At 50.9% G+C, this 23,842-nt stretch overlaps 1 protein-coding gene across 7 annotated transcripts in view; it reads left to right on the top strand.

Annotated features, from left to right (window-relative positions):
- The window catches only part of Tspan9 (tetraspanin 9), a 187,902-nt gene that overhangs the window by 97,471 nt on the left and 66,589 nt on the right, over positions 1 to 23,842 (top strand). For 5 of the 7 annotated variants that reach the window (XM_057781186.1, XM_057781177.1, XM_057781217.1 and 2 more), the window contains one exon: positions 14,231 to 14,310. In XM_057781186.1, the coding sequence (XP_057637169.1) occupies positions 14,248 to 14,310 (63 nt within the window). In that variant the 5' untranslated portion in view covers positions 14,231 to 14,247. Of the gene's footprint in view, positions 1 to 8,219; positions 8,257 to 13,430; positions 14,311 to 23,842 lie in introns of those variants that run through there. The other 2 variants (XM_057781210.1, XM_057781167.1) reach the window with 2 other exon arrangements.

The raw sequence follows: 23,842 nt of genomic DNA on the forward strand, positions 1-23,842 counted from the left end.
TGGGCCTCAGGTGCAAGTCTTTTTGACTGGGAGTGATGGTGTCTGCTGCAGTTACCCTGGTACTCTGAGGGTCATGCCCAGCATCTATACACACAGCTGTTGTCATTGCTTGTAAAATGTTAGCAGATACATTGTCTCTGTCTGGATAGGTCGAAGCTCAGGCAGGGAAGGGAGAATACAAGGACTGTTCCCTCAGTCCAGAGAGTGAGTCTATTTCTCTAAGGTGTGGGTGACCGCTTCTGGCTTGAGGTAGCCAGTGGCAGGGAAGTAGGTCCCAGAGCTCCCTAATTACAACACCTGCTGGCTATCTCTTTCCCCTCTTGCTGGTGCTGATGCTGCTTAAACTGGGCAATTAGAGTTAAAGAATGCTTCTGGTGGCACATGTGACCTGTCCTGCCCTGGGGATTTTGCTGATGTCCTGCAGCATGAGGTTGGAGTGGGGATAGCTTGTCCAGAATGCCTTCTTTCTCCATCGCTTCTCAAACCAGCTTCCAATTACTTGTGTGTCTCTTTTGGTGGTGTGCAGCTTGGAATATGGCCGCCATGTGGTACAGAAGGCTGTTCTTGGAATCGTGCTGAGATCCATGAAGGGAAGGGTTTCATTGCTAACTTCCATTGGTTCCTCGGTTCTGTGGCCTTTATTTGGTTTTGGTGTCCGGTGAGGCCAGTGGTGATGTCTTTAAAATGATGACGATGAAGCTCTTCTCTAGATTTTGGCTTTAGGATGGGTTTAGTCATAATCAACACATCTTTGTTGAGTGTGCCAGTGTGTAACCAGCAGGTACCCAGTACAGGGAGGGATCCCATGGTGGGGGAGGGAGGGGAGTCATTCTTGGAAAACACAGGAGTCATCCCTTGGGGCTATGTTTTTATCTGACTCTTGTTGTTAAGACAAGGAAAATAGGTGCTGTGCTAGCTTTCTCTTTGTAGAAACTTCTGGGGATTTGTAGGGTGGAGCTAGGAGTCTTTTTGCTGTGGTGACTGGGGTCACATTCAGAGATGGAATCTGGGTGTGCCTAAGGCAGCCCCTGACTCATGTTCCTGTGATCTGTATTCTAGAAGGTGTGACCTGGGGGTTTCTGGACTCTATGCCGGGTACTGGTGTAAGGGGTTGACCAGTCCCTCCATAACTTCCAAGTGGGCCTCCTCAGTGAGCTGGCTTCTCTAGCTCCTACCCAGGCTGGCCGCCTGCTGTGGCTACGTGCTGCAGCTGGGCCTGCAGAACTTAAAATAGCAATATGAGCTGTCCGCCTTGCATGTGGGGAGCCTGCCTGAGGCATGGTGGGGCAGCCATTCGGCCCTTACCACTGGGGTGGAGCGCATTTGGAGGGTTTCTTGCCTCAGAGTAGGGAATGGGGGACCGAAGTGGCTAGAGGCATTTAACTGGTGCCCAGGGGGTGCAGAGGACTCATCTTCCCTAGACCTCTTAAGGAACACCTCAATCCCAATCTTCCACTGCAGCTCAGAAGCCTTTAGGCTTGGCATCCTGTTTGGCCTTCTCCCTGATCCTCTCTATGGCCCAGAGTTAGCCATGTTGGGCCCCATTACAGCCTAAACAAAGAATAAATGAAGTACAGAGTTGGGGCGGGGGATACCTGTGCCAGGCCCCAGTGGCAGGGCCAGGGCATCGGGGTTCTCTGCTGGGCAGGTGGTGACCTGGGGGCTCCCTCACCCTAGCTGCCTCCTCTAAGAAAATTAAGATGGGAAACCACCCTAAGGTCTGCCTGCCTTCATTCAGTCTTGCAGAAGAATGTACCGGTTCCCCACCCCCATACGTTACGCTCTGTTCTTGGCTGTGGAAATACAGCAATGAATGAGACAGACACAAATCTTTGCCCTTCTTAAGACCATTTCTAGTGGGTGGCAGCATCATAAACAATCTACATAGTCAAAAGTGTGAGTTCCCCTGTGTCTGGGGAATAAGCAGGATGGAGAAAGCAGTGCAGGGTCAGCGTGCTTGGGAGGTCCTGGAGAAGGAGACATCTGAATGAAGGTTAGGGGGGCAGTGAAATTGGCAGTGCAGAGATCTGAGGAAAGATTGCTCAGGGAGCGTGGACACCTAGGGCGAAGGCCCTAAGAGAGCAGAATGGGTGCTTGCTCAGATTGGGGGGGTAGGAGGGAGAGAGGGATTGAGGAGTCTTAGAAGAGCGTCATCCTTTTCTCTGGGAGCAGTGGGAAGCATTAGGGTTTTGCACAGGGCAGTGACTTTGTGTGACTCATGAGACAAGATCAGTGCAGTTGTCTTTCTGGGGTGAGTAGGTCTCTCTGAGGAGGCCGGAGCAGACTGTGAAAGCTCCCCACCCTGCCTTCCCTGTGCCGTGTTCAGCCTGCATCACTAGGCCCCAAACCCCAGTCACAGAGACTTTCATCCTGGACTGGACTGGGTTTCTTCTCCCTGCCTTTGGGTTTCTTTTAGAGGGAAGAGAATAGGTTTGTTACAGTGGTTTGCTGGAGCTAGCTTAGGCTGCCAGTTGAGATCGTCATAGTAAGTAATCAGAATTTGCCAGCTGGTGTTAAACTACGGGTTGTTTGCAACTGGCCGCGGTGGCCACTGGTAAGCGTTGTGGATCAGGGCTTTCCCTATGGGCTGTTGGTAAGGACTTTGCAGTCCACCGCTGTTTTATGATCTCTGCTCTGCTGGGTCATGGCTTTGGAGGGCAGGGCCTGGCTTGGCTTTCATTTGGCAAAGTCTCAGTGTTCATGATCTGTGAAGTGTGAAAGGGCAGAGGGAGCATTGGATGAAGGTGACGACGTTGGTGGTCGGGCACTCAGCAGTGTGCTTCCCAGGATAGACAGGCCATGCGTGTCCCATGAGGTTGCAGATGGAAATTTCATGATTGTCCTGGCCTGGTAACCCTGGTGGAGGATTGCTTGTCTCCCCCCTGCTTCTTTCCTCTCCTCCATCCGTCTGTGTGTGCAGGGCGGATTTGAAGTATGCTTCAGTCCGGGCCAGCCCTATGCAAAAGCACAGAGCCTCGCACTAGTCTCAGATAAAGCTGCTGGGTCTGTTTCAGAAGTCAGGAGATGTAGGTTCTACCCAGAGCTACGAATTGGCTTCTCATTTAGAATTGGGAACACATTTCCTGCTTATCTTTCAGGGGTCTGGTGTAAGGATCAGATATGATCAGAAGTATGAAAAAAAAATCCCTTTAAAAAACAACCAGAACTAGTCCACAGAAACGTGGCTTTTGCTTAGGCCAACTCTGCACTGGTGCTCCCCCTCCTCTGTCTTCCTCCTGCTAGGATGTCAGGTGAGCCCCATTTCTTCCTAAGGCTTCCTCCTCTGAGCAGGACCTCTTAGCCCCCCGTTTATACATCTGCTGGCCACTCATTCTGTTCTTCACAAGACATAGATGGAGCAGGGATCTTCCCTGGTGATACCTGTAGTGATGAACCCAGGATGGGCACTGTCTGGGTGCTGAGGAATTCCTTGGTGGCCAATCAACTCAGTGGGTCTTGATTGTCCTTGTCAAACTCCTATGATGTGTGCTGTTCAGCTGGAGCATGGATGTGGATGGGCGGTTCTGGAGGATAGTGCTTTCTAGTAAATAAGAGAATGTCCCAGATCATCTGTCCTTCATGATCACACCCAGCTCGATTTCATGGATGAGAAAAATACAAGTGTGCTCATTCATTCATTCATTCATTCATTTCATGCCCTGTCTCAGAGAACTGCAAGTCTCCTGTCTGGATAGACTGAACTGGAACTAGGTTACCGATTCTTCTGTCTGGCCCTCAGTCTTGGCATACTTGCATCAGGAGGCAGGTGTGGCAGGGGCGGGGTAGACCATGTCCTTACAGAAAGATGGATAGATCAAGGCTTTTGAATCCTTTGCAGGCCTAGGTAGTAGGAGGAGGGAGGAGGGAAGTGACTGCTCAATGCCTGACCCTGCTGGGTCTGGCCCACCATGGATGTGGCTGGCCTTTCCTCTGACCCCAGGAGGAGAGGGGAGGAGCATGGACTAGGATATTGGAAGCACCTCTTGAGGCGGGAGCTGGAGAGATGAGTAATAGAGGCTCCCGGAGTCCAGGATGGCCATTTGAGCTCTTTTATAGTTTCTGGAGATGGCTGAATCTGGAGGGTGACTATAGATGGATGGCCTTCAGAGGGGCGGATGGATGATGGGGCTCCATTGAGGTAGAGACACACCAGCCAGGCAGTGGACAGTATTGTGGGTATCTCGAGTGTGTATGATGACCGAGTGGCAAGGTTTTGGGGCTCTGCGCGCTGTGGGGGAGGAGAGTCAATGTCCTTCCAGGCTTAAGTGTGTACCATCTATCAAGCTGGGGGAATGAGTTATTCTTGTATGGAGTTTCCTTGGGTTTTGTATGTGGAAAAAAAGATAAATGTGCAAATAGGCACAATACAGGTCATAATAAAACCAGTGCCTAATGGAGAGATTCAGAGGGAGAAGAGTCCTCAGTGTTGGGGGGGGTCCTTCACTGATGATAATGACATTTGAAACAGCGGCTAAAGGCAGAGGTGGGGGGAGCCTGCCATGGGGCAGGCTATGAGCCAAATGTGGAGCCCCAGAGTTGGGGGTGGAAAGCAAGAAGCTTGGGCTGTCAGAGAGTAGGACATAGGCAGGGCCTTGTCGAAGTCAAGGCTGACAGTACAGCATGGATCTCCAATGACAAGCTCAAGCATTTGTGTTTATATACCTTGGGAGCCGGTGGAGGTCATGAGTTGATACACACCTCCGAGCTCTACCCTGGGAAAAGAATGGTTAGCATGGTAGGGTGAATAAGGAGGAGCAGGGATTGGGGAGCATGCAGAAGCCTGGCAGGTGGAGAGCAGTAACAGGGAGGGAGCGTGTGGCAGGGAATGCACTCGTGCCTCTGCCTTCTGGGCATGCATTGAGGAAGTGTCGTGTAGCGGGTCATGGCTGGGCACATATCCAATTTGATTGGTGACAATAGGGAGGAGTTTCTGTTGGCTCAGTCTAAAACTTTGCGAAGTCTTTCTAGAACTGCTGGAGGTTTGGTAGCCAGATGGCCGAGGAGAGGGTGTGACTTGTGACCATTTTCACTAGTACCTTGACATGAAGAAAAAATGCTTGGAGGTTTGGGGTGGGGGTGCCAGCTGAGGGCACCTTCAGCAAGTTGAACCAGCCTAAAGAGAGAGGAAAGAACCAGGTGATAGCTCCTGCTTATGCCTTGTTTCTTAGGGTAATCGTGGAGGTCCTGAGAGCACCAAGGGACTTGTGCACTGTGACATTTGTGAGTCGTCAGACATGCAATAGGAGGTCTACTCTTCTGGGCGCTGCTAGTGTATGTGGATCACACCTCTGATGGGTTCTGAGCAGGGTGTACATCTGGGCACATTTCCACCTTCGTAACTGTAGGACATTGTCACGTGCTTCTTCTGCTCTGTCTCCCCCTGTAGCCTCCAGGCACAGTGGAGGGAGACAGGGAAGAGGAACAGGAGACCCTAGCTCCTAGAGTCAGCAGAAGGGTCCTAGCTGTAAGACCAGCTTGCTGGCGGGCTGGATGCTGGGTCAGAGAGCACTGTCCCAGCCGGCAAGTTTGTGTTCTCCACGGAGTGGTTTAGGAATATTGGATTTGCTGGGTCAGTAAATTTCTGCTGGTGCATGGCAATAAACCTCAGGCTTCATCACGCTTGCCTGTGCCGGGCAGTCTGCCTTATCTCATCCTCCCGAAGCCACCTGCCCTCCTCGATAAGTACTAATAACAAATGCTTGCTTTCTTTTTCCTCTGCTTCCTGGGACTGAATGGCCCAGAGTGGTCATGTGTGGGGCTGCAGGTCCATCTGCCTGTCTAGTACAATGCCCCATGCACCAGGCATCCAGGCATTTCTACAGGATCTAATGGGGTGGTGATTGGCCTGGGAATGAAAGGTGGGCCTGGCTGGGGACTCTTTTGGAAAAAAAGTCTCAGGGGCTGAGTGCTTGTGTGTACGAAGAGGATGCTTGCTCTCAGTGGGTCACAGACTAGGGGATAGGTTGAAGACCAGGAAACATTGTAGTGCATTGATTCTGAAATCTCTCTGGGGGTGGCCAAGACACATAACCTTGAGCATGCTGCTGCCCCCAGACTATGGGTATGAGCAAGTTGGGGTGCCAAGGAAATGAGGTTTCAGGTCAGGGAGCTGCCAGAAGGAGAGGGAGAGTGATTGGTTGGGACTGTTGCCCAGGAGAAGTGTGGGGCAGAGCTGATGGCAGGGGATCTACAGATTCTTGCTGCCCTCCTGGCCTTCTGTGTTCCAATCTCACTTTCGGCTCAGGTTCATTCTTCTTCCCCTTAGTCTCAGCCAGCATGTGGTGTGCACCCCACCTCTGCCCCATGCCCAGTTTGCCCAGCACTTCCCTTCTGCCTTCTACCTGTCTATCCCCTGCCTACTTCCAAAATGTGAGGCAGGCCCTTGGCATCAGAGTTCAGAGGTCCATAGAGAATCCACCCGTTTAGCATTCATGGATTGCTACAGTTGAGGAACTGGGGGTCGGCCATACAGATAACCAGCACCCAGCTGAGCAGTGCAAGGCTCCCACAAGCCCCTCCCCTTGCTTGCCCTCGCACTTCTGTGGATGTGTTTCATCGGTTAATTTCCAGGCTGGCCTGTGGGTCAGCCGTAGTCCTGGGTGCTGGCTGTGCAACAATGAGATCAGTCTCTGGTGTTCTGGGCCTTATGATCTAATGGGAGAGAATCAGCCAGGAAATTGTCACTTGGAGAAACACACACTCTCACACTGTGATGAATACTATGGAAGAAACAGGCAAATTGTGCTCTGAGAATAAAGCGGTGGGGAGGGAGCTTAGCATGGCAGGTAGGGGGCCCAGAAAGCCAGAAAAAAAAAAGACCTTTGTGGAGGACTCCAGAGACTTACTGAAGAGAGGACTGTGAAGGGCAGCCAGGCAGAGGGAACAGCATGGGCAGAAGCTCAGAGGACAGGAGAACAGAGCTTAGTGTTTGCCTGAGCCTTAGAGAGACAGGCAGGGTCCATTGGGCTGGACCTTTAAGGTCTCATGCGTCCCAGGCAGCCTCAAACTCTGTAGACAAGGCTGGCCTTGAACTCCTGATCCTATGTCTCCATCTCCTGGGATTACAAGTATGTACCACCATGCCTGGCTCTTAAAGGTTGTTCCAAGAGCTTGGGTTATCCTAGAAAAGGAGAATCGCAAACATTCACATGCGCGTGTCTGCACACATGAGCACGTGACTAGAGTGTAAGTAGATGAAACACCACTGCAGGGGTTAAAGCGGAGAGGCTTTGGTAAGCCAATGTGTCTGGAGTGGGGTGTGAAGGCCCCTGGTGAGCCATGAGGTAAGCACGGACCGGGCAGTGTCTTTAGAGGCATAGGAGCGGGGAGAGAAGCATTGTGGTAGGATTTAGAACTGGTTGGGAGCCGGTGATGTATGGAGTTGGATGAGGATGGGGTTTCTGGATTAGACAATGTGATAGACATTCAGGCTTATTTATTTATCAAGAGGGGAAAGGTTTAGCAAGTAGGTCTCTGTGGGGAATATGAAATCCAAGATGCCTGTGGCAGCCACATGGGGAGGATGGGCAGGAGGAGTCTTGTATATGTCTTTGGGATTCAGTGAGGGCCAAGTGAGGATCCAGGTGTCACCAGCTGTCATGGGAAAAACTGATGTTCTCAATCTTAGAAACACGCTCATAGGACATTGCATGTTGGTAGTGAGGTGTCTGTTTTTCCGCTGTTCAACCCACCCTAACTAGACAGGCATGGGGACTCCGTTTGCTATAATAGTTACTGTTGACCACACTCATGGTGCCTCAGTGTGCTGGGCATTTTTCTGTGGTCCAGACTCCATGTGTATTACAATTATATTTATTACCTTGGATCCATGATTTTACCTGCAGCTTTGAAACTGTGCATTGTCATCTCATTTTACAAACGGGGACGTTGAGACACGGGGTGTCTGAGTGCTTACTCTAGGTTATCCAGATCCATCAGGGCCTAAAGTCGAGGTGACTCCAGATGGCTGCTTCACTAGACATGAGACATGTTCCCTGGCCTTGGGGTGGAGCAGGAGGATGGAAACAACCAAGCTTTCTCCATTCTCTTTCACAGACCCTGTCCCAGATAACTCAGCCCCAAGGATGTTTGGTGTGAGCTGGTTTCAGGGGTGAGGTTGACTTTGCGACAGTCCCTGCAACTGTGTGCCTCTGCGTGGTCAGAAGCTGTATCTCAGTACTCCTGGCTGAGTCGGGAGTGGGTGCAGGTCCTTAGCTGGTGCTGTTTCTCAGGAGCAAAGCTGATGAGCGTGCAGAGGTACCAGTACTTGCCTTAACCCACACGCTTCCCTGTCAGGGGTGCTTATGCACAGCCAAGGGTCTCTGAATCAGCAGCCAGGCTCCTGGCACATCTCGACCCCAGCCAGAGTAGCTTTGCTCTTGAGATTTGGAGCCTGGCATATGATACCATGGCATTCACATGAGTTCCTGTCTGCCCTGCCCTTGGAGCCCCTCTGTAAGTCTCTCTACACCCAGCACAAACAAAGGGCCAGGGGTACCCTTGTCCTGTCTTGCTCCTGTGTCTTTTAATTTTCCTACCCTCCTGTTTCTGGACTCATCTTCCAGAATGGCTCTGTGAACCCGTTGGTTAAACTTATTGCCTGCTTCTCTGTCCATTCAAGGACATGCTGTGTATTGTGGTGATGGCCTGAGCACATCAGTTAACATCATGGCATTTACACCATCACTTGCTGGGTGTTTCCTAGGCTGCCTCATCAGAGGCTGATGTCCTCAGGTGGCCTCCCTTCCAGGAACAATTCCATAGATTTTGGCTTGGGTCCCATCCTTTGGTGAGTGAACTTGGAGCCCAACTGTCCAGCTTGGGCAAAGTAGCCTTCCTTTTTTCCCAAGTAGCTACCATGTGGTAGTCACTGTGACAGGCACTGGAGGTATGTGTGTGTGTGTGTGTGCGTGCGTGTGCGTGTGCGTGCGTGCAATGACCAGGATATAAGTGCTGTTGTCTTTTAGAAGCCTAGAGACCAGAGAAGAGGCAGGTGAGCCATTATAGTATGAACAAAGTGCTGAGAGCGAGCAAGGAGCCGTTTTCTAGAAGAGGCAGCCTGCCCTGATTTGTAATGCCCTAAGCGGTTAATTCATCCCTTCTTAGAACTATGAGCCCTCCCACTGAGACAAACCTTATGTGTTTTCTTCATTAGTCTTAGGAACCTCACACACAAAAATGCAGGTAAAAAAGTGTCTTCAGACTCTCCTCTCTCCCTTTCTCCCTCCCTCCCTCCATCCCTCCTTCCTCTATCTCTGTCTTTTCTTTCTTTCTTTCTTTCTTTCTTTCTTTCTTTCTTTCTTTCTTTCTTTCTTTCTTTCTTTCTTTTTTTTTTGGTTTTTCGAGATAGGGTTTCTCTGTGGCTTTGGAGCCTGTCCTGGAACTAGCTCTGTAGACCAGGCTGGTCTCGAACTCACAAAGCTCCGCCTGCCTCTGCCTCCCGAGTGCTGGGATTAAAGGCGTGCGCCACCATCGCCCGGCTTATCTCTGTCTTTTCAGACACTCTCCCTCCAGCTCATGCTTGTGTAGCCCAGGCTAGCCTGGAACTTGCAGTCCTGACCTAGCCTCCCGAGAGCTGGTTTAACTGGAGCAGTGTGTGTGCCCAGTTTCATTTAGCTCCCCACTTTCCAGTCTCTTTATAGTCATTGTCATCCTCCGTTCTGAATTCACATTTCAAGCTGTTTTGTTTCCTTATCAAATAGGAGTGTGGCCCCTGTCACTGTTTCCTGCCTAGTGAATCTTCATGCAGACATCTGGGAGGTGGGTCTCCTGCTAGGGGCCACTCATTCTTGGGAAGTTTGCTCAGCAATTAAAGCATTCCTTTTACAGCCAAAGAAGATCCCAAATTTGGAGTTTAGAACCTGGGGTGAATAGCTTATTTCTACAGTGGCTGCACAGCCTGCTCATTCTGATTCCCAGCAAGCAGTACTTTGGTCTCCCCTAAACTCAGGTTTCATGGTTAAGAGTTAGGGGTATGAGATGCTACAGTACGGTCACATACAAGAGTAGCCAGCTTGGGCCAGCAGGTGTCTGGGCTGGTGAGGAAGACAGCGTCAGTCTCACCTAAAGAAACTCTGCAAAGGCACAAAGCACTTGGCATTTCCTGCAAAGCCCTTGTCTCCTGGCTGCCAGTCAGAAGAGATGTGGAGTACTGGTTTCTCACATTTACTGTTCTTGCTCTTCTTTGCGAATTCTGTACTTGTTCTTTCTCTTTTACTCGTTTCTCTTTTTTTTCCATAAAAAAAAAAATAGGCGTGGGAGAGAAGTAAAGCAGTCTGCATTGTTTGCATGCAGAGAGCCCCTCAAAGGAAGCCAGTGCCGTCAGGCTCTCCTGGACCTGAAAGGGTGTGGAGAATTGAGAGGAGACTGGGGGAGTAGTGTCTCACATCACCTGCTTGCTCCTTCTGCACCCCAAATCTAAGGAACTGCTGCAACCTCCTCTGCGAGCCTTTCCGTATCTCTCCTCTCCCTGCTGCTGCCAGGCTCAGCTTCCTAGGCCCCATGGTGGCCAAGGGCCTGGGTGCCTGGGAAGTTGGAGAAATATGCTTCAACTTTCACATGCCGTACACATAGCTCCTGTGCACACCTGGCCTGTCCTCTCACTGCTTCCTGAGTGGACCACACTCAAGCCCTTACTTCCCCACCCACTTTAATGAAGGACCACAGGGTAGTTCCCCACTTAGCCTGCCTCGTGGGTTCTGCATCATTCTACTGGAATGCTCTGGGTACTGGCGGAGTCAGGGTAGAAGGCTGGTTTCCACAGCTGGATGATGAGCTCCAGGGACCTTCTGGGTCATTCCCTTCATCCTGGTCATCCATCCTGGTATCTATGCTCAGGGATCTGCCCACAGTGACCCATTTGTCACTAGTGAGTAGTTTTCACAGGAGGGCAGAGGCAGGGGATAGGTGTGTCCTGGCTCCATCTGGATTTGTCCTAAGATTGGGTTCCTTCCCTGTCTTCTTCACTGCATTCTCGTGCACTTCCCTCTCTGTCACATTCTTTGTGACAGCCCTCAGGCCTTTGCTGATGACCTGTCCAGTCCAGAGCATCACCTTGCCATCTTCCCTGTTCCCTCTAATTCAGTATCCTTTAACTTAATGCCCCCCCCCCACCCATCCAGACATGCCATCTCAGGCTCCCTGTTGTGCTCTTAAGATTTTCGTAGACTGGAAGATTGCCAAGGGCAGCAAGTGCTTAAAATCTAAGAGAGGATGGCATCTGGGCTTGAAAAGCACACCCAAGCCCACCATTTCCTTTCTGTAAGATGGAATGGTCACCACACCTATGTAGTAGGGTCAGCCCGAGGAATGAGAGGGCCGAAGAATTGCATTTGCCCTTCTTAGTCTGAGAGTGACTCAGCTGGGCATTGTAGTGAGACGTGTGACCAGGGGGAGCAGAGCTGTGGCACTGGACAGTCTTCTTCTCTTGCCTGCCTGCTGTCACCTGACTTTCTGGTCCCAAGCCCCAGAGGTATATATTCATTTCTAATCACACAATGATGGGACAGCCCAGGGACGAGGGGAGACTTGTATGACTGCTGCAGGTGTAAACTGGGGAGAAGAGATGGGAGAAGATAACAAGGTAGGGGCTAGCACTGAGGTGACATCCTTGGTGACACCTCCCCCACAAGAGCAATACCCTTTGTGTTCAGAGTCCACAGCTCTGACTGACCTTACCCCTGTTGGTTCACTTCACACGCAGCACATCTGGGTATTCCTGAACTCCATACTGACAGGAAGGATGGTAGCCAGGCTGGTGCAAGCTGCCAGGGAAGAGCAGGTCTCCTGACTCTAGTCCAGCTGGTGGATGCTCCCATCAGAAGTAATGTTATAAGAAAGATGGGTAACTCCGTACCCCCAAGCAGCCGAGTGAGGACAGAGGCCTTAGCCATTCCTGTCAAGTTGCTTGGTGCTGTAGCAGGAGCCACCTAGACATCTGTCCTCTTTTCTGCAGATGACATCCCAGCATCATTGTGCCCAACAGGGGAGATGCTCGCTGCTGGTGGCTGTTCCTAAAGAGTGGAAACAGTACCGTTTCTGTAGAAGAGCAGCACTCCAGATCTGGGGTGGGGGCAGGAGAAGACGAAGTCCCCCTAGGTGGGATGATTCTCCCCCTCACTGCACAGCCACGGTGCTGTGTCTCTCTGTCCCTTCTTGGTAATGGATAACTTCCTGTCCTAACTAGATTTTGTGCTGCCCAGAGGGCCGGCAGTAGCACTCCTATGTTTCATCAAGGGCTCCCCCTTGGGGCTCAGGATAGAGAGTAGAGGGTTCCAGGGCAGATACCTCTACCACTTGGAAGGGCATGGAATCGTCCATCTAGCCATTCCTCTGGAGTGCTTTCCAGAAGCTGAGTTCCTTGTCGAGTGCTGGGATTACAGAGCCTGGTAAAATTTAGCTCCTGCATTAGGGAGTCAGCCACACAAAGGAGAGACTAGGTCCCTGTCTCCCCCCATCCCCAGACGTCTATTTCTCATCATTTGCAAACCGTGGTGGCTCCAGGTCAGCAATGCAGACTTTTGCACACCCAGGGAAGGCTGTCTTTATTGCAGTGCTTTATAAGAGGATCAAGGGTTGTTTCGGATGTTCCCCTGGCAGGCATATCCCTCCAGTCTTTTCTGGGACCTTGGGCTCCAAGAGGACCCAGCTGTGACCAAGAAAGAGCACTGCTACCTTGCTCTAGTGCTGGCATAAGTGTCCCACTCAAACCACCTGCCCCTTGCAGCCCCGGCGTCCCACTCAGGAACGCAGAGGCGGGGGCTTGCGCAGCTGCAGGAATCTCTCGGAGCCGCGCTTGCGTGTGCGCAGGGAGGGGGCGGGGAGGGCGGCGCGCCCCGCAGAGGCCTGGGGGCGCATTCTTACACCTTGCGTCTCTGCTGCGGTCCCTCTACCAGTGCGCAGTAGCTGTTCTCATGTGTGCAAAAGCGTGGTGTGTGTGTGTGTGTGTGTGTGTGTGTGTGTAGGCGTGTGTAAGTACTGCTTGAGACCAACCATGTGCCCCAGACTGGACAGGCCCGATGTTTAGAGGGGGGCGACGGCCAGCCTGGTAGTGGCCGGGTTTCTTTCCCTTCCAGCCTTTTTCCCTAGACCTATCCTCTGGCATTCTTGGATCCGTGGTACCTCCAACTGTCCTGTCCTCTTCTCATCACCCTTGCTGGGGCAAAAGAAACCAATACTTTCACATGGAGGTGCTGCTTCATTCCCAGCCACTGAGCCCTTGACATTTAGAAGTGTTCCGAGCACACTGGTTTAGGCACACAGCAGACCGCTAATCCTATTAAAGATATTGTGTCATTGGGGAGGGGGGTAGCTCCCCCACTGGAGCCAGGCAGGCCTTGAGCCCATTGGTCGAATGCAAAGCAGGGGGCGGGGCCCAGAACCCTGGGAAGGGGCTCTGGGCGATTACAGAGTGGAGAGTCAGGGCTGGGATTTCGCCGGGCAAGCCCAGCGGTTGCAGCTGCGGCGGATCCCGAGGCTCTGCCCGTGGTGCACCCGGGCAGCCCAGGGCCGGCAGCCGCTCCGCAAAGTCGCGGAACAAGGGAGTCCGAGTGCCCGCAAAGTGATAGGGCTCCGGGCTGGGTCTGGGTTGGAAGAGGCGTGCCTGCAGAGCCTGGATCCCCAGCGCCCTTCGGCCTCGAGTACAGCGACCGGTTGACGGTGCAGCCGCCTGGGAAAGAGCAGTCAAATTGCAGCCTACCCAAAGAAGCCTAGTTAACGCAGGCGAACCAGCGGCTCCCCGAAGCGTGCTTAGAGCGGTGCCGCAGAGTCCTCCCGGGCCAGCGGGCTAAGGCTTAGAGCCGGGCGCCGTCCCAGAGGCAGCGGGTTGCTCCGCGAGTGCTCTCCGGTGCAAAGAGGGGGCGTGCAAAGCTCCAACGGTCGGCCCGCTTAGAACCCGTGCCCGACCCGGGTGCCCCCTCCGTCCCACTCTGGGAGCAATGCCCCCCGCCCCTCGTGCCCCCCGGGAACGACGTGAGCATGGAGAAGTCGAGTAGTGAGGATTCTTCGATCCACCGGAGTCCATCTTTGGACAGCAAGGACTCAGACTTTGCCAAGCCGTCCACCTCTGGCCGCCCGTTCGGCCGCGGCTTCACGGCTGGCGCCTTCTACGGCACCGCAGGTTCTCGGGGTCAGAGCCACACCGAGGCCGGCATTAAGACTGACAAGTACAATGCTCCCAAAGGCAGCAAGTACGTGGTGTTTTACCTGGACCTGTCCTTTGTGTTCCTCCTAGAATTTAAGAAGTGCAACATGGCCAGGGGCTGCCTCTGCTGCTTGAAGTACATGATGTTCCTCTTCAATTTGATATTCTGGGTAAGTCCTTAAGGTTGAATCTTCAGTTGCTCCCTCTCCTTGCTTTCCACACTGTGACTACCTTCTTACTTACTGCATCTTTTCCTTCTCTGCTCAAAGGTAAGTGCTTAAAAAAATCGCATGCTTCCTTTGCTTCTTTCTCGTCCCCCCCCCATCCATGGCTGAATGGAGGCTCCAACTTGTCGGTCTTCCGGGAGACACATGGTCTGTTCCTCGGAGGTGGGCAAAGTTTGCCACTGTCTCCTTCCCCACCTAAGAAAAGCCACGCTGAAGTACCTGCATCAAGGAACCTGCATCAGTAGTGTGGGGTCAGACTTTGAGCAGCTGTGCTGCTGCGTTGGTGGGAGAGGAGACACGGATGGTTTCCGAGTTTTCTTCTGTTCCTTTTGAATGCGGGAGAACAGTCTGCAGCATTGTGGGAGTGGGATGGACGGTGTGGAGGTCACAGCCGCTGGCTCATTTCGGTGACTCCCAGGAAAAAGAGGAAGCAATGACATGGGACAGGGGACTGGCTGTTGCTTTTGAGGGATTTGTGAACTGGTCAGCCAGGAGTCTGGCCACACTTTCCCAGGCTCCAGGAGGCCCCAAGACGAGAAGGGAGAAAGGGAAACAGGCAGTGGTGCCTCGGACCTTGATGAAAGATGATTTTTTTTTTCTAGAGACAGTGTCTATGGCTGGGCTGGCTTGGAAATACCGTCTGACGTGCGATACAGGGGACTGTGCATGCATAAGAAGTACTAGTAACACCAACTAGACGAACACTTCTTAAGTTCATTTCAGATTCTTTCATCCTCACTGCTGCCTCTGCCTTTCTTCACCAGAGTTCAGACTACACAGCACAGATGTTTGGCTCATCCCCAGGCTCTGTCCTGGCCACTGGTTGGAGCCTGGGGACAGGAGAAAGATATCCCCAGTGAGGTTGGGTAGCAGTATGCAGCTTCTGCCAAGTGACCCACTTTAAAAAAAACTTTTGGGGTGTGTGCGTGGAGGGGGCGACTTTTGTGGAGGAGGGGAAGCTCTAGACTATGAAGGAAGAATCATGAGTCTTGTCTGGTTTCCATTCTTAGATTTTTATGTGACCTTGAGTGTCACAGTGCCCCTTAAGGTTGGGGCTTCTCCTCCAGTCCAGGCTGTTAGGATGGTCTCCTTCACTGTCCTTACTGCCTTGGCAATGTGATATCCTGGGGGTGTCACCTAGCTGATCCCCTGAGGGCTTCTTTTTCTTTTCCTGAGAGCCTGGTCTGAGATGAGGTGGGTTCCTCTAGATAGTTCCATTGTGTGTGTGTGTGTGTGTGTGTGTGTGTGTATGTGCTGGGGGTGGGTTGGGGTGGGGGGAGGGCGACTTTGGTGATTAATGTTACCTGTCACATGGTTGGAGTTTTAGGAAAGCTGGGGCAGATATTCTCATTCTCTTTCTGGTGATGAGAACCATTGGAATGTTAAGAATGACTCTGTCACTGTTTTGCGGGCCGGTGCCTTCTGCTCTTTCTATTCCTTTGCCAGGATCTGTGTCAGCCAAGTACTTGTGATTCCTTCGTGTCCTGGTCCACATGAATGCTGTCATTTTCGTTGTTTACTGGAACCTTCCCTTTCCTCTCTCGTAGTTTCAGCCTACCTTTTTGTACTGCCCCACTGAACACATATTAATTACATGAAGACTGTGGGCATGGATGCTCAGTGCCTTTTGACCAGTGAGTGACCCCCACTCAGCAGCCCAGGCTCCTGGCCACCTTCGCCTCGCCGCCTGCTGGCTGCAGTTGGTATAACTGCTCGTGATACCTTCTGAAGGATTCTAACTTGGTTTGGGGCATGGGGGCTCCTTGTAGGCTAGGGTCTGTATCATGAACGTAGTAGGGACCTGTAACATGTTTGTAAGCGACCAAATGGAGTGAATATCAGGAATGAATTGCAGCATGGTGTTACGTGGTTGGGATCCCCAAGCCCCAAGTAATGGGGAAGAGAAGTTAGGTATCAAAGCTGCCAATAATAGAGGTTCTTCTGGCACCGTAAGCTGTCATGTGAGGAGTCTTTTCTACAAGTGTGGCAGCGGTTCTTCTCTAAGCCAGTTTGTTGATGCGTCTGCCCTTCCTAGTGTAGTTAGAAATTTAGAGATTTTACTGCCTGGTCCTAATTGGAACGCGTCCTTGGCGGAAGAATGGCACCATCCCACCCCCGACTTTCCGATTGCGTAGTATTTTCGGAACCAGGAGCTATGGTGAGTTGAGTTCCAAAGATACATTTTTAAAAATGCCACTACCATATGAGATGCTGAAATAGAATATAGATTTTAGGAAAGATGGGGAATTTAGCAGAAGAGGAATGGACAGTTGCTATGTATGTATTTGCCAGTGGTTTCTGGGAGTCGGAGGGATCTGGGGATGTTACCCTGTTGTACCTCCATGAGGGCTTCCTCCAAGCAGGTGCTTCTCAGCTCAGGGTAGCAGTGGAGCAGAAGAAAGTGCTAAATAGAGGAGACACATGGGAGGGTGGGTGTGGCAAGGGTCCCCGGAGGTCTGGCTGCTGCTCTCACACACCCTGGTTGCAGGAGGCAATGGAAACAGTGGGGTGAGGGAGGGTCAAAGTCAGCCCTTAGGGCCAGGAAGCAGAGTTACTTAGCCACCACTTGCTTTAGTAGCTCAGAAGCCCCACAGAGGCTTTTTTTTCCTGAGGACTAGAGTTGAACATGAGACTTACAGTCAGTGGAATATTTCTCATGGATCCAGAGCCGAGCTTTCCCCTATATGCCACACCCCCTATATGGTAGAGCCTCTGGAGGAGTCTGGTGAACTTACCCAGCCCACTTGGCTGACTGCTTCCTCACCACTGGGTGGAGCTTTGAGGGCAGTGGTATTGGTGGGGTCCTGTGATGTCACTGGAGGTAGGATGGAGGTGGGTCTGTGCTGCTCATGCTCCTCCTTCTTACTAAGAAAAGGGCAGGTGCCTCCCTGGCTGCTGGGCGCCTGCCTGCTGGTGGGGGTCCAGGTCTGTTCCTGGCATGCTGGCTTCAGCCAGACAGTTCTAACCTGGTCGGTGGCCCAGTGCACCATGGGAGCCTGGGGCACCCAGGAGGGCTGCTTCTCTGGGGACCTGACATAGATGGAGAGAATAAAGGAGGGGGATATGTAGCCACCCTCTCCTCTTGGTCCTTTCCATCCATATGCAGCCCTATTAGGGCCACAAGGAATTTTGGCTTCTTGATGGACAGAAATAGCAGGGCTATAGTCTAAGAGTCTAAAAGTTTCTCTCAGCCCATGCACCTCTGGGTCGAGAGGAGATAAAGAGAGAGAGAGAGAGAGAGAGAGAGAGAGAGAGAGAGAGAGAGAGAGAGAGAGAGAGAGAGAGAACAATAGAGTGGGCAAGAGGGGTCTCTGCGTCTCTGCATGCTGTGGCCGGCAAATCCAGATCCCAGCTCAGTTCCTCCTAACCTGAGTCCAGTTGCTGTCTGAGCTGGAGGGACTGGGGCAGATGGGAATGCTAATTGCCACTCAGGATAAGTCACTTTTCATGCTTGCTAGCAGAGGTATTCTATCACTTTAAATCATGGCTGGCAGAGCAGTGACACCCTGGCCCCTCTGGAAGCCTATTCCTTGTGGATTGCTCCTTTTATGAAGGCCAATTAGCAGCAGAGGAGACAGTGTTGAGTGTGCCAGCTATAGCAGGACACGGTAGACATGGAGCTGGCACTGTTAGGGTGCTAGGTGGGGCTCCTGATTAATCATCCTGAAGGTTGGGCCCTCTTGTTAGCTGTCTACGGCCTAAGTGGTACATTCCGTGCAGGCATGGCCTCTGTGGGTTCTGGACTAAGATCTGTACATAGGTAATGCAGGAAACCTATAGTGCTGGAGAGAATCTGCGGGGTGCCTTCTGGTGTGAGGGGTCTTAGAAAGAAGTTCAGGTTGGGACTCAACCTCCCCTGCTCTCTCTATGCCAGAGATTCGGGTGATGCAGACAGCATAGGAAGAGACTTTTAGGGATTTCCCATAGTGCTCGGGAGTGAGGGATGATTCCCCCGGGAGGCTGCTACAAGCAGATTTTTAGGAGGTGGGGTGGGGCCAGGTCTGTCTGCTGGGGTCAAGAAGGAAGATGAAGGGTCTGGCGGACACCCCAAGAGACCCTTGGAACGTGGCCGTGAGAGAATGCCAACTCTGTGTTCATTTCCAAAGCATTAAAAATTAAACTTCCTGGTCTTAATATCTATTTTTAAACCATGTCAGAGCCAGCAATTGCTGTCAATCAAGAGGGGCTGGGGAGGAGGAGGGAAGAGATAGAAAAAGTCTCAGATGAGACGGAAAGAACTGCTGGGACCTGCAGTCTTACCCAGTGCAGCCAGGCCAGCCCTGCCCTGAGTAACACTCGGGCTGCTTCTACCTCATGGGCTTGGCTGCCCTTGGCTGAACTTGGCAGCGGGATTTCTGTGGCTTAGTAGGGTATTGGGTCCCAGTTGAATCCATTCACTCACTGCACAACTATTTGCTGAATGCCCGCTCCTCACACAGGGGCCTCCAGTTGGTGAGGACAGGGCAGATCGGTTTTCCTGGGCCAGGAAGTCATGGAATCAGGAGGTCATCTGTCCTGTCCTGTGTGCAACACTTGAACCCAGGGCTGCCAAGGGTAGCATCTGTGTAGGTGGGGGCCGCCTGCTTCCCCAACATTTTAGGGTAGGCAGCTGCAGCCCTGGACCCAGCATCCTGGCTTGGCCTTTCCCCTCCCTGTCCCCCGCCCCAGCTATACTCTATTTCCCTTTCTCCGAAAAGTTTCTTCTATCAGAAAGAAAGAGAATTTAAAAAGAGCCTCAGGCTTCCCCCATCCCTCTTAGTTTGGAGACTACAGTCAGTGAATCTTCTATGGAAAGGACAGATAGATGCCCTGTGTGCATGGTTGTTTACTGAGCGCTTGTTGGAATCCATGCTGTTGAGGTGCTCAGAGTTCCATGGAGTCAGACACTCGTATGAAGACAGTAGGCACTCAGTAGAGCTACTTAGTAGAGCAATATTGCTTAGTAGAGACCACCTGCAAAGATATCAAAGCTGAGCAAGTTGCACTTGGATTCTGAGGGATGGATAGGAGCTTGATGATCAGATGAGACTGGGATCCAGGCAAAGGAGAAGTTAGGGAGAGAAAGAGACCGGTGAGCACCATAGCAGGTCTTGCTGCGTCACTTGGCTGCAGGCTGTTGTGAGTAATCTGGCTATAGAGCCACACTTTGTTTTCCCTCCCGCGTGCTGCCCCCAACCCCCTTTCCCTCTGTGATGTGCCTGCTTGTTTGGTTCCAGTAAGGAAGCTTTGAAGCCAGGCTAAACCCATCGGGCAGAGCTAAGTCTTCTGAGCCAGCTTTGTCCCTGCTCACATTTGAAAGTTAATCTGCCTGCAGACGTGGTGGGGGCTTGGCGGGGGGCACTCCTGGCAGGAACATTAAAAAACGGCTTACTGACCAGCCAGTGAGAGCTATAGCCAGGGAAGAACACAGGTCAAGATCTGCCTTCCAGGCCCTGCTCTTTGTCTGGAGAGCTCTAGACTACAGAGGACATTCGATTCAGACTCTTGTTTCTCCCGGGTCTGTTCTCCCTTCAGCCGGCTTTGCACCCTGTCAGGAGAGCTGGAGAGGTCCTGGGATGCAATGGGTTAGGACTGTGTGTGTGGCTTCAGGATTGCTCTTCAGCAATGGGTGCTTTCACATCGGGGCTCTGCAGGGTTGCTCGCTGTTTTGGTGGCTCCAGGTGGTGTATGTCTGTCCAAGAAGAAAGTCAGGGTTTCTGTCTTCAGGGACTTTTTGTCTGCTCTAGGGATCCTTGCAAAAGTGTAATTCAGATTGACCAGGCAGCTTTCCTCATGGACAGATTCCATCCTGTCCCCTATGCTCCCCATAACCTACTGAGACAGTCTCTATGACCTAGGCTTCTGTTAGAACGGCTCACACACGTGTGTAGGTATGTGTGTGTGTATGTGTATGCTCTCTGTGTGTATATATGCTGTCCTTGCCTGTTATCATGTTAGATACCCATTCCATTGTGTACTTATGTGGCCTGACAGGTCACCTGGCCCATAAGGTCCCATGATGGGCAGCTGTAATCAATTCACTGCACACTATCCCATCACACTCTCCTGGTTCTTGGTGTATTGAGTGGGGTCTGAATCAGGCTTGCTGGCTAGTGGTCATGTTACTGGGCTTCTGTGGATGCATTTGGTATTCCCAATGCACGCCAGACTTTGCTGGGCTGCTTGGCCTGTGACCTGGGCTGATCAAGAGATAGGATACACAGACGCTAGGTATCAGATGCTGCACCATGCAGTCTGGCTGATTGCATGCGCCACACTTACAAAAAAAAAAAAAAAAGACATTATATATACCCATGCAGCCTCTGTGTGTCTCTCCCAGAGTGTACGCACCCCCATCCTGAATTTCGCTAGAGAGAACCTTTATTCTTCAATTCTGTGTACCTTGTATTCCGGATGGCATCCTTGTCCATCATTTGTTTGGCTGATTTTAAAACTTTATTCATGGGCCAGATGTGGTGGAGGCAGATGCAGAGGCAGGGGAATCTCTGTGAGTTCAAGGTCAGCCACGGCCACATAGTGAAACCCTGTCTCAAAAAAACAAAAACAAATATGGAAAAAACCTTTTATGCCTATGTATGTGGTGTATGAGTGTGTGTGTGTGTGTGTATGTGTCTGGTCTGTTGTGTATGTGTGGTGTATGTGTGTGTGTTTGACTGTTCTTATGTGTGGAGACTAGAGATGGAGTTCAGATATCTTTCTCCATTTCTCTAGCATATGTTTTTGAGACAGGATCTTACCATTCAACCTGAAGTGCAGTGCTTTGTATCACCTGGCTGTACAGTGAGCCTCTGAGATCTGTCTGTCTCAGTGACCCTGTCTCTGGAGTGACAGGGGTGAGCTACACATCTGGCTGTTTACATGGGCATCCGAACTCAGGGCCTCATGCTTCTGCAGCAAGCACTTTATGCACAGAGTCATTCCCTATTCCTTTAAACATTAGATGGAACAGATAGGTGGAATTATCCAGACTGTGTGTTTCAACATTCAATGTTATGAGCCTAACAGCTTCCCACCAGTAGTAGAGTGTTTATTTAGCATATGCAAAACCTTGGGTGTAATCTCCAGTGCCACAAAACAAAACAAAGCAAAATTAAAATCCAAGATGTTTTGTGATCCATTCCTATCAATAACTATGCCTCTATTTTTGCACTTAGTGGTGGTAGTCTATAGCACACTTTCAGCGTGGTCTTTTCTCCTTTGTGAATATTCCTATATGATTCTCCTGGAGAGTTTCTCTAGCCCACAGCAACACATGTGTGCACTGTGATGTAGTGGCCATGGCAGATTGCTGTGAAAGCATTTCAGGGTGTTAGCCATTTCCATAGACTACACTTGGAGAAGTACACATTCAGTTACCCGTCAGGGGCCTTGCTCCTGGGCAGCTGCCTGTGAACTTGTGGTGTCACGCTATTTTCCAGGGTAGGTGCATCTCATGACGTTCTCATTGGTGCTCAACTGAAGCGGGCCGTTCTCCAGTACCATGGGTGTGAGGTCCTGCATGGTGATGCCCTTGCCTTGCACTTCCAATCCCAGTAGACATCTTTTCACGGGTTAATTAGCCATTCTCTCCTCTTGGGTGGGTGCACAGTTGTGTATCTGGTCTGTTTTCCTATTGATTCGTTTGTTTTTATTCTGTTACTTAGGAGTTTTATGCTTTGGGTTTTACTTTGTTGTCAATTAACTGGACCACCAACACCGTTTATAGCTTCCGGTTTGAAGTTTTGTTTGTTTTTACTTCCTTCCTGGAATATTTTGATAAAAAGAAATACAGCTTAGCCAGTTTCTTTTGTTAGATTGGACTTACTCTATACCTTAAGAAATATGTCTTTCACAGTGTCCTTATGTCCTGGCCCTGTGCTTGCCACCACACAAGCACTCAGGAACTGTTGGCCAAAAAGTAAAAAGGAGCTTTTGTATTTCTCGAAGTTTGCATTCTTATATTTAAGTGCTTAATACATCTGGAATTATTATTTGTGTATGACATGGACAGACTGTTTTTGTTGGTTGGTTTTTTTTGGTCCTCCTATGTAGTCTAGCTTCATTGACTAGACATCTTCCCTCCACAGATGCATGACACCCCCTATGTTTTCCTACAAGCCTGGGTCCTTTTGTGTTATCACCATTCTGTAAGTCTCCACAGCAAGGCTGACTTCTTGTTTTCCAAGAGTGTTTGGCTTTTCTTGGCTCCTTGTTCTTCTGCATAAAGGCTGGAATCAGTTTAAATAGGTTTTACCCACAGTTAGCCGGTGCTCCTCCTTGCCCCGTGTTGTTGTCATTTTAATTAGCTGGTCTTTAATTGAGCCTCTTTATCAACTCAGGAGGAATTCCATCTCTGTGTATATTTGTGAATGTAAATTGTATTCAAATATTTCAGTCCATGAATATTTTGTATCTCTTTATACATTTAGTCATCTTTAATATCCCATGCTACTTTGTAATATTTGAAGGTCTTAAGAATTTGTAAGGCAGCAACTTCTGGTCTTTTCTTCACTTTGTCTACTCCCCAGCTTTACCTGTGCTGTGCACATATGGAAAACAGAGAGAACCCACAGGCAGCCCTCAGCATGGTGTGGTGATGGAGGGTGCTGCCAGTACCTGTGGGACATTCCCTGAGTATACCATCTGCTCTGGTACCTACTGGGAATATGCAGGGCTATCTTATTTTGCCTCTGAGGCGATGGAGGCTTGAGAAGGGATTTTACCCTGGGTCACTGGGCTAACAAATGGTACAGCTGAGATATGAACTCAGCCAGTTGAACCGAGAGCCTACGTCCTTTCTCCAACCTTGTTGGGGAAGTTGTCCTGATCCGTCTCCCTCCCCAGTCAAGTTTCAGCTCTGCTTTTCTTGGATCTGTGCTTGGCACTGGGGAGGCCTGTAGTATCGAGGCGGCTTACACAATATGGTGTGACTCAGTTGACAGTTTGTGCTCCCCTTCTCCCAGCCACAGCTCCGAGAAGTGGCTTAGAAAATAGACACCTGTGGTCTTCAGGGGCTTTTCTGGTTTGGCAGGTAGCTTATGCAGTATGAGCTTCATGAGACACTTTGTGCTTCTTTACAGCATTCAAGCCTCAAAGCCCAGCTTTTCTGCCTCCCAACAGCACAAGCACATTGTTCTGTTAGCTCGTTACAGCAGAATTTACTCTCAGGACCATACAGTTTTTGCTTTTGTATTTTTACCTCTTACTCCCTCTGCTAGCATCTACCTTCTTGCCTTTTCAAGAGACACTTAGATTTGTCTTACCCCTTCATCTGGCTTGCTCGTAGCATGTGCTCAGTACATACGCGCTGGTACTGTATGTTATTCAAGGGACAGGGCCTGCTATGGGTTGCAACCTTTAAACAACTATTCAGACTCCTCAGAGGAGAGGTTCCAGAGGACTCCTCTGGCCTCTGCTGGAATAACCCTTTAGCCAACAGGATCCCTGCCGGCACCCATACTCCGTGTATGGCAAGGCCACCTTTGGATCCTGTCAT

This window comes from Chionomys nivalis, chromosome 1 (genome assembly GCF_950005125.1).
Source record: "Chionomys nivalis chromosome 1, mChiNiv1.1, whole genome shotgun sequence".
NCBI classification, from domain to species: domain Eukaryota; kingdom Metazoa; phylum Chordata; class Mammalia; order Rodentia; family Cricetidae; genus Chionomys; species Chionomys nivalis.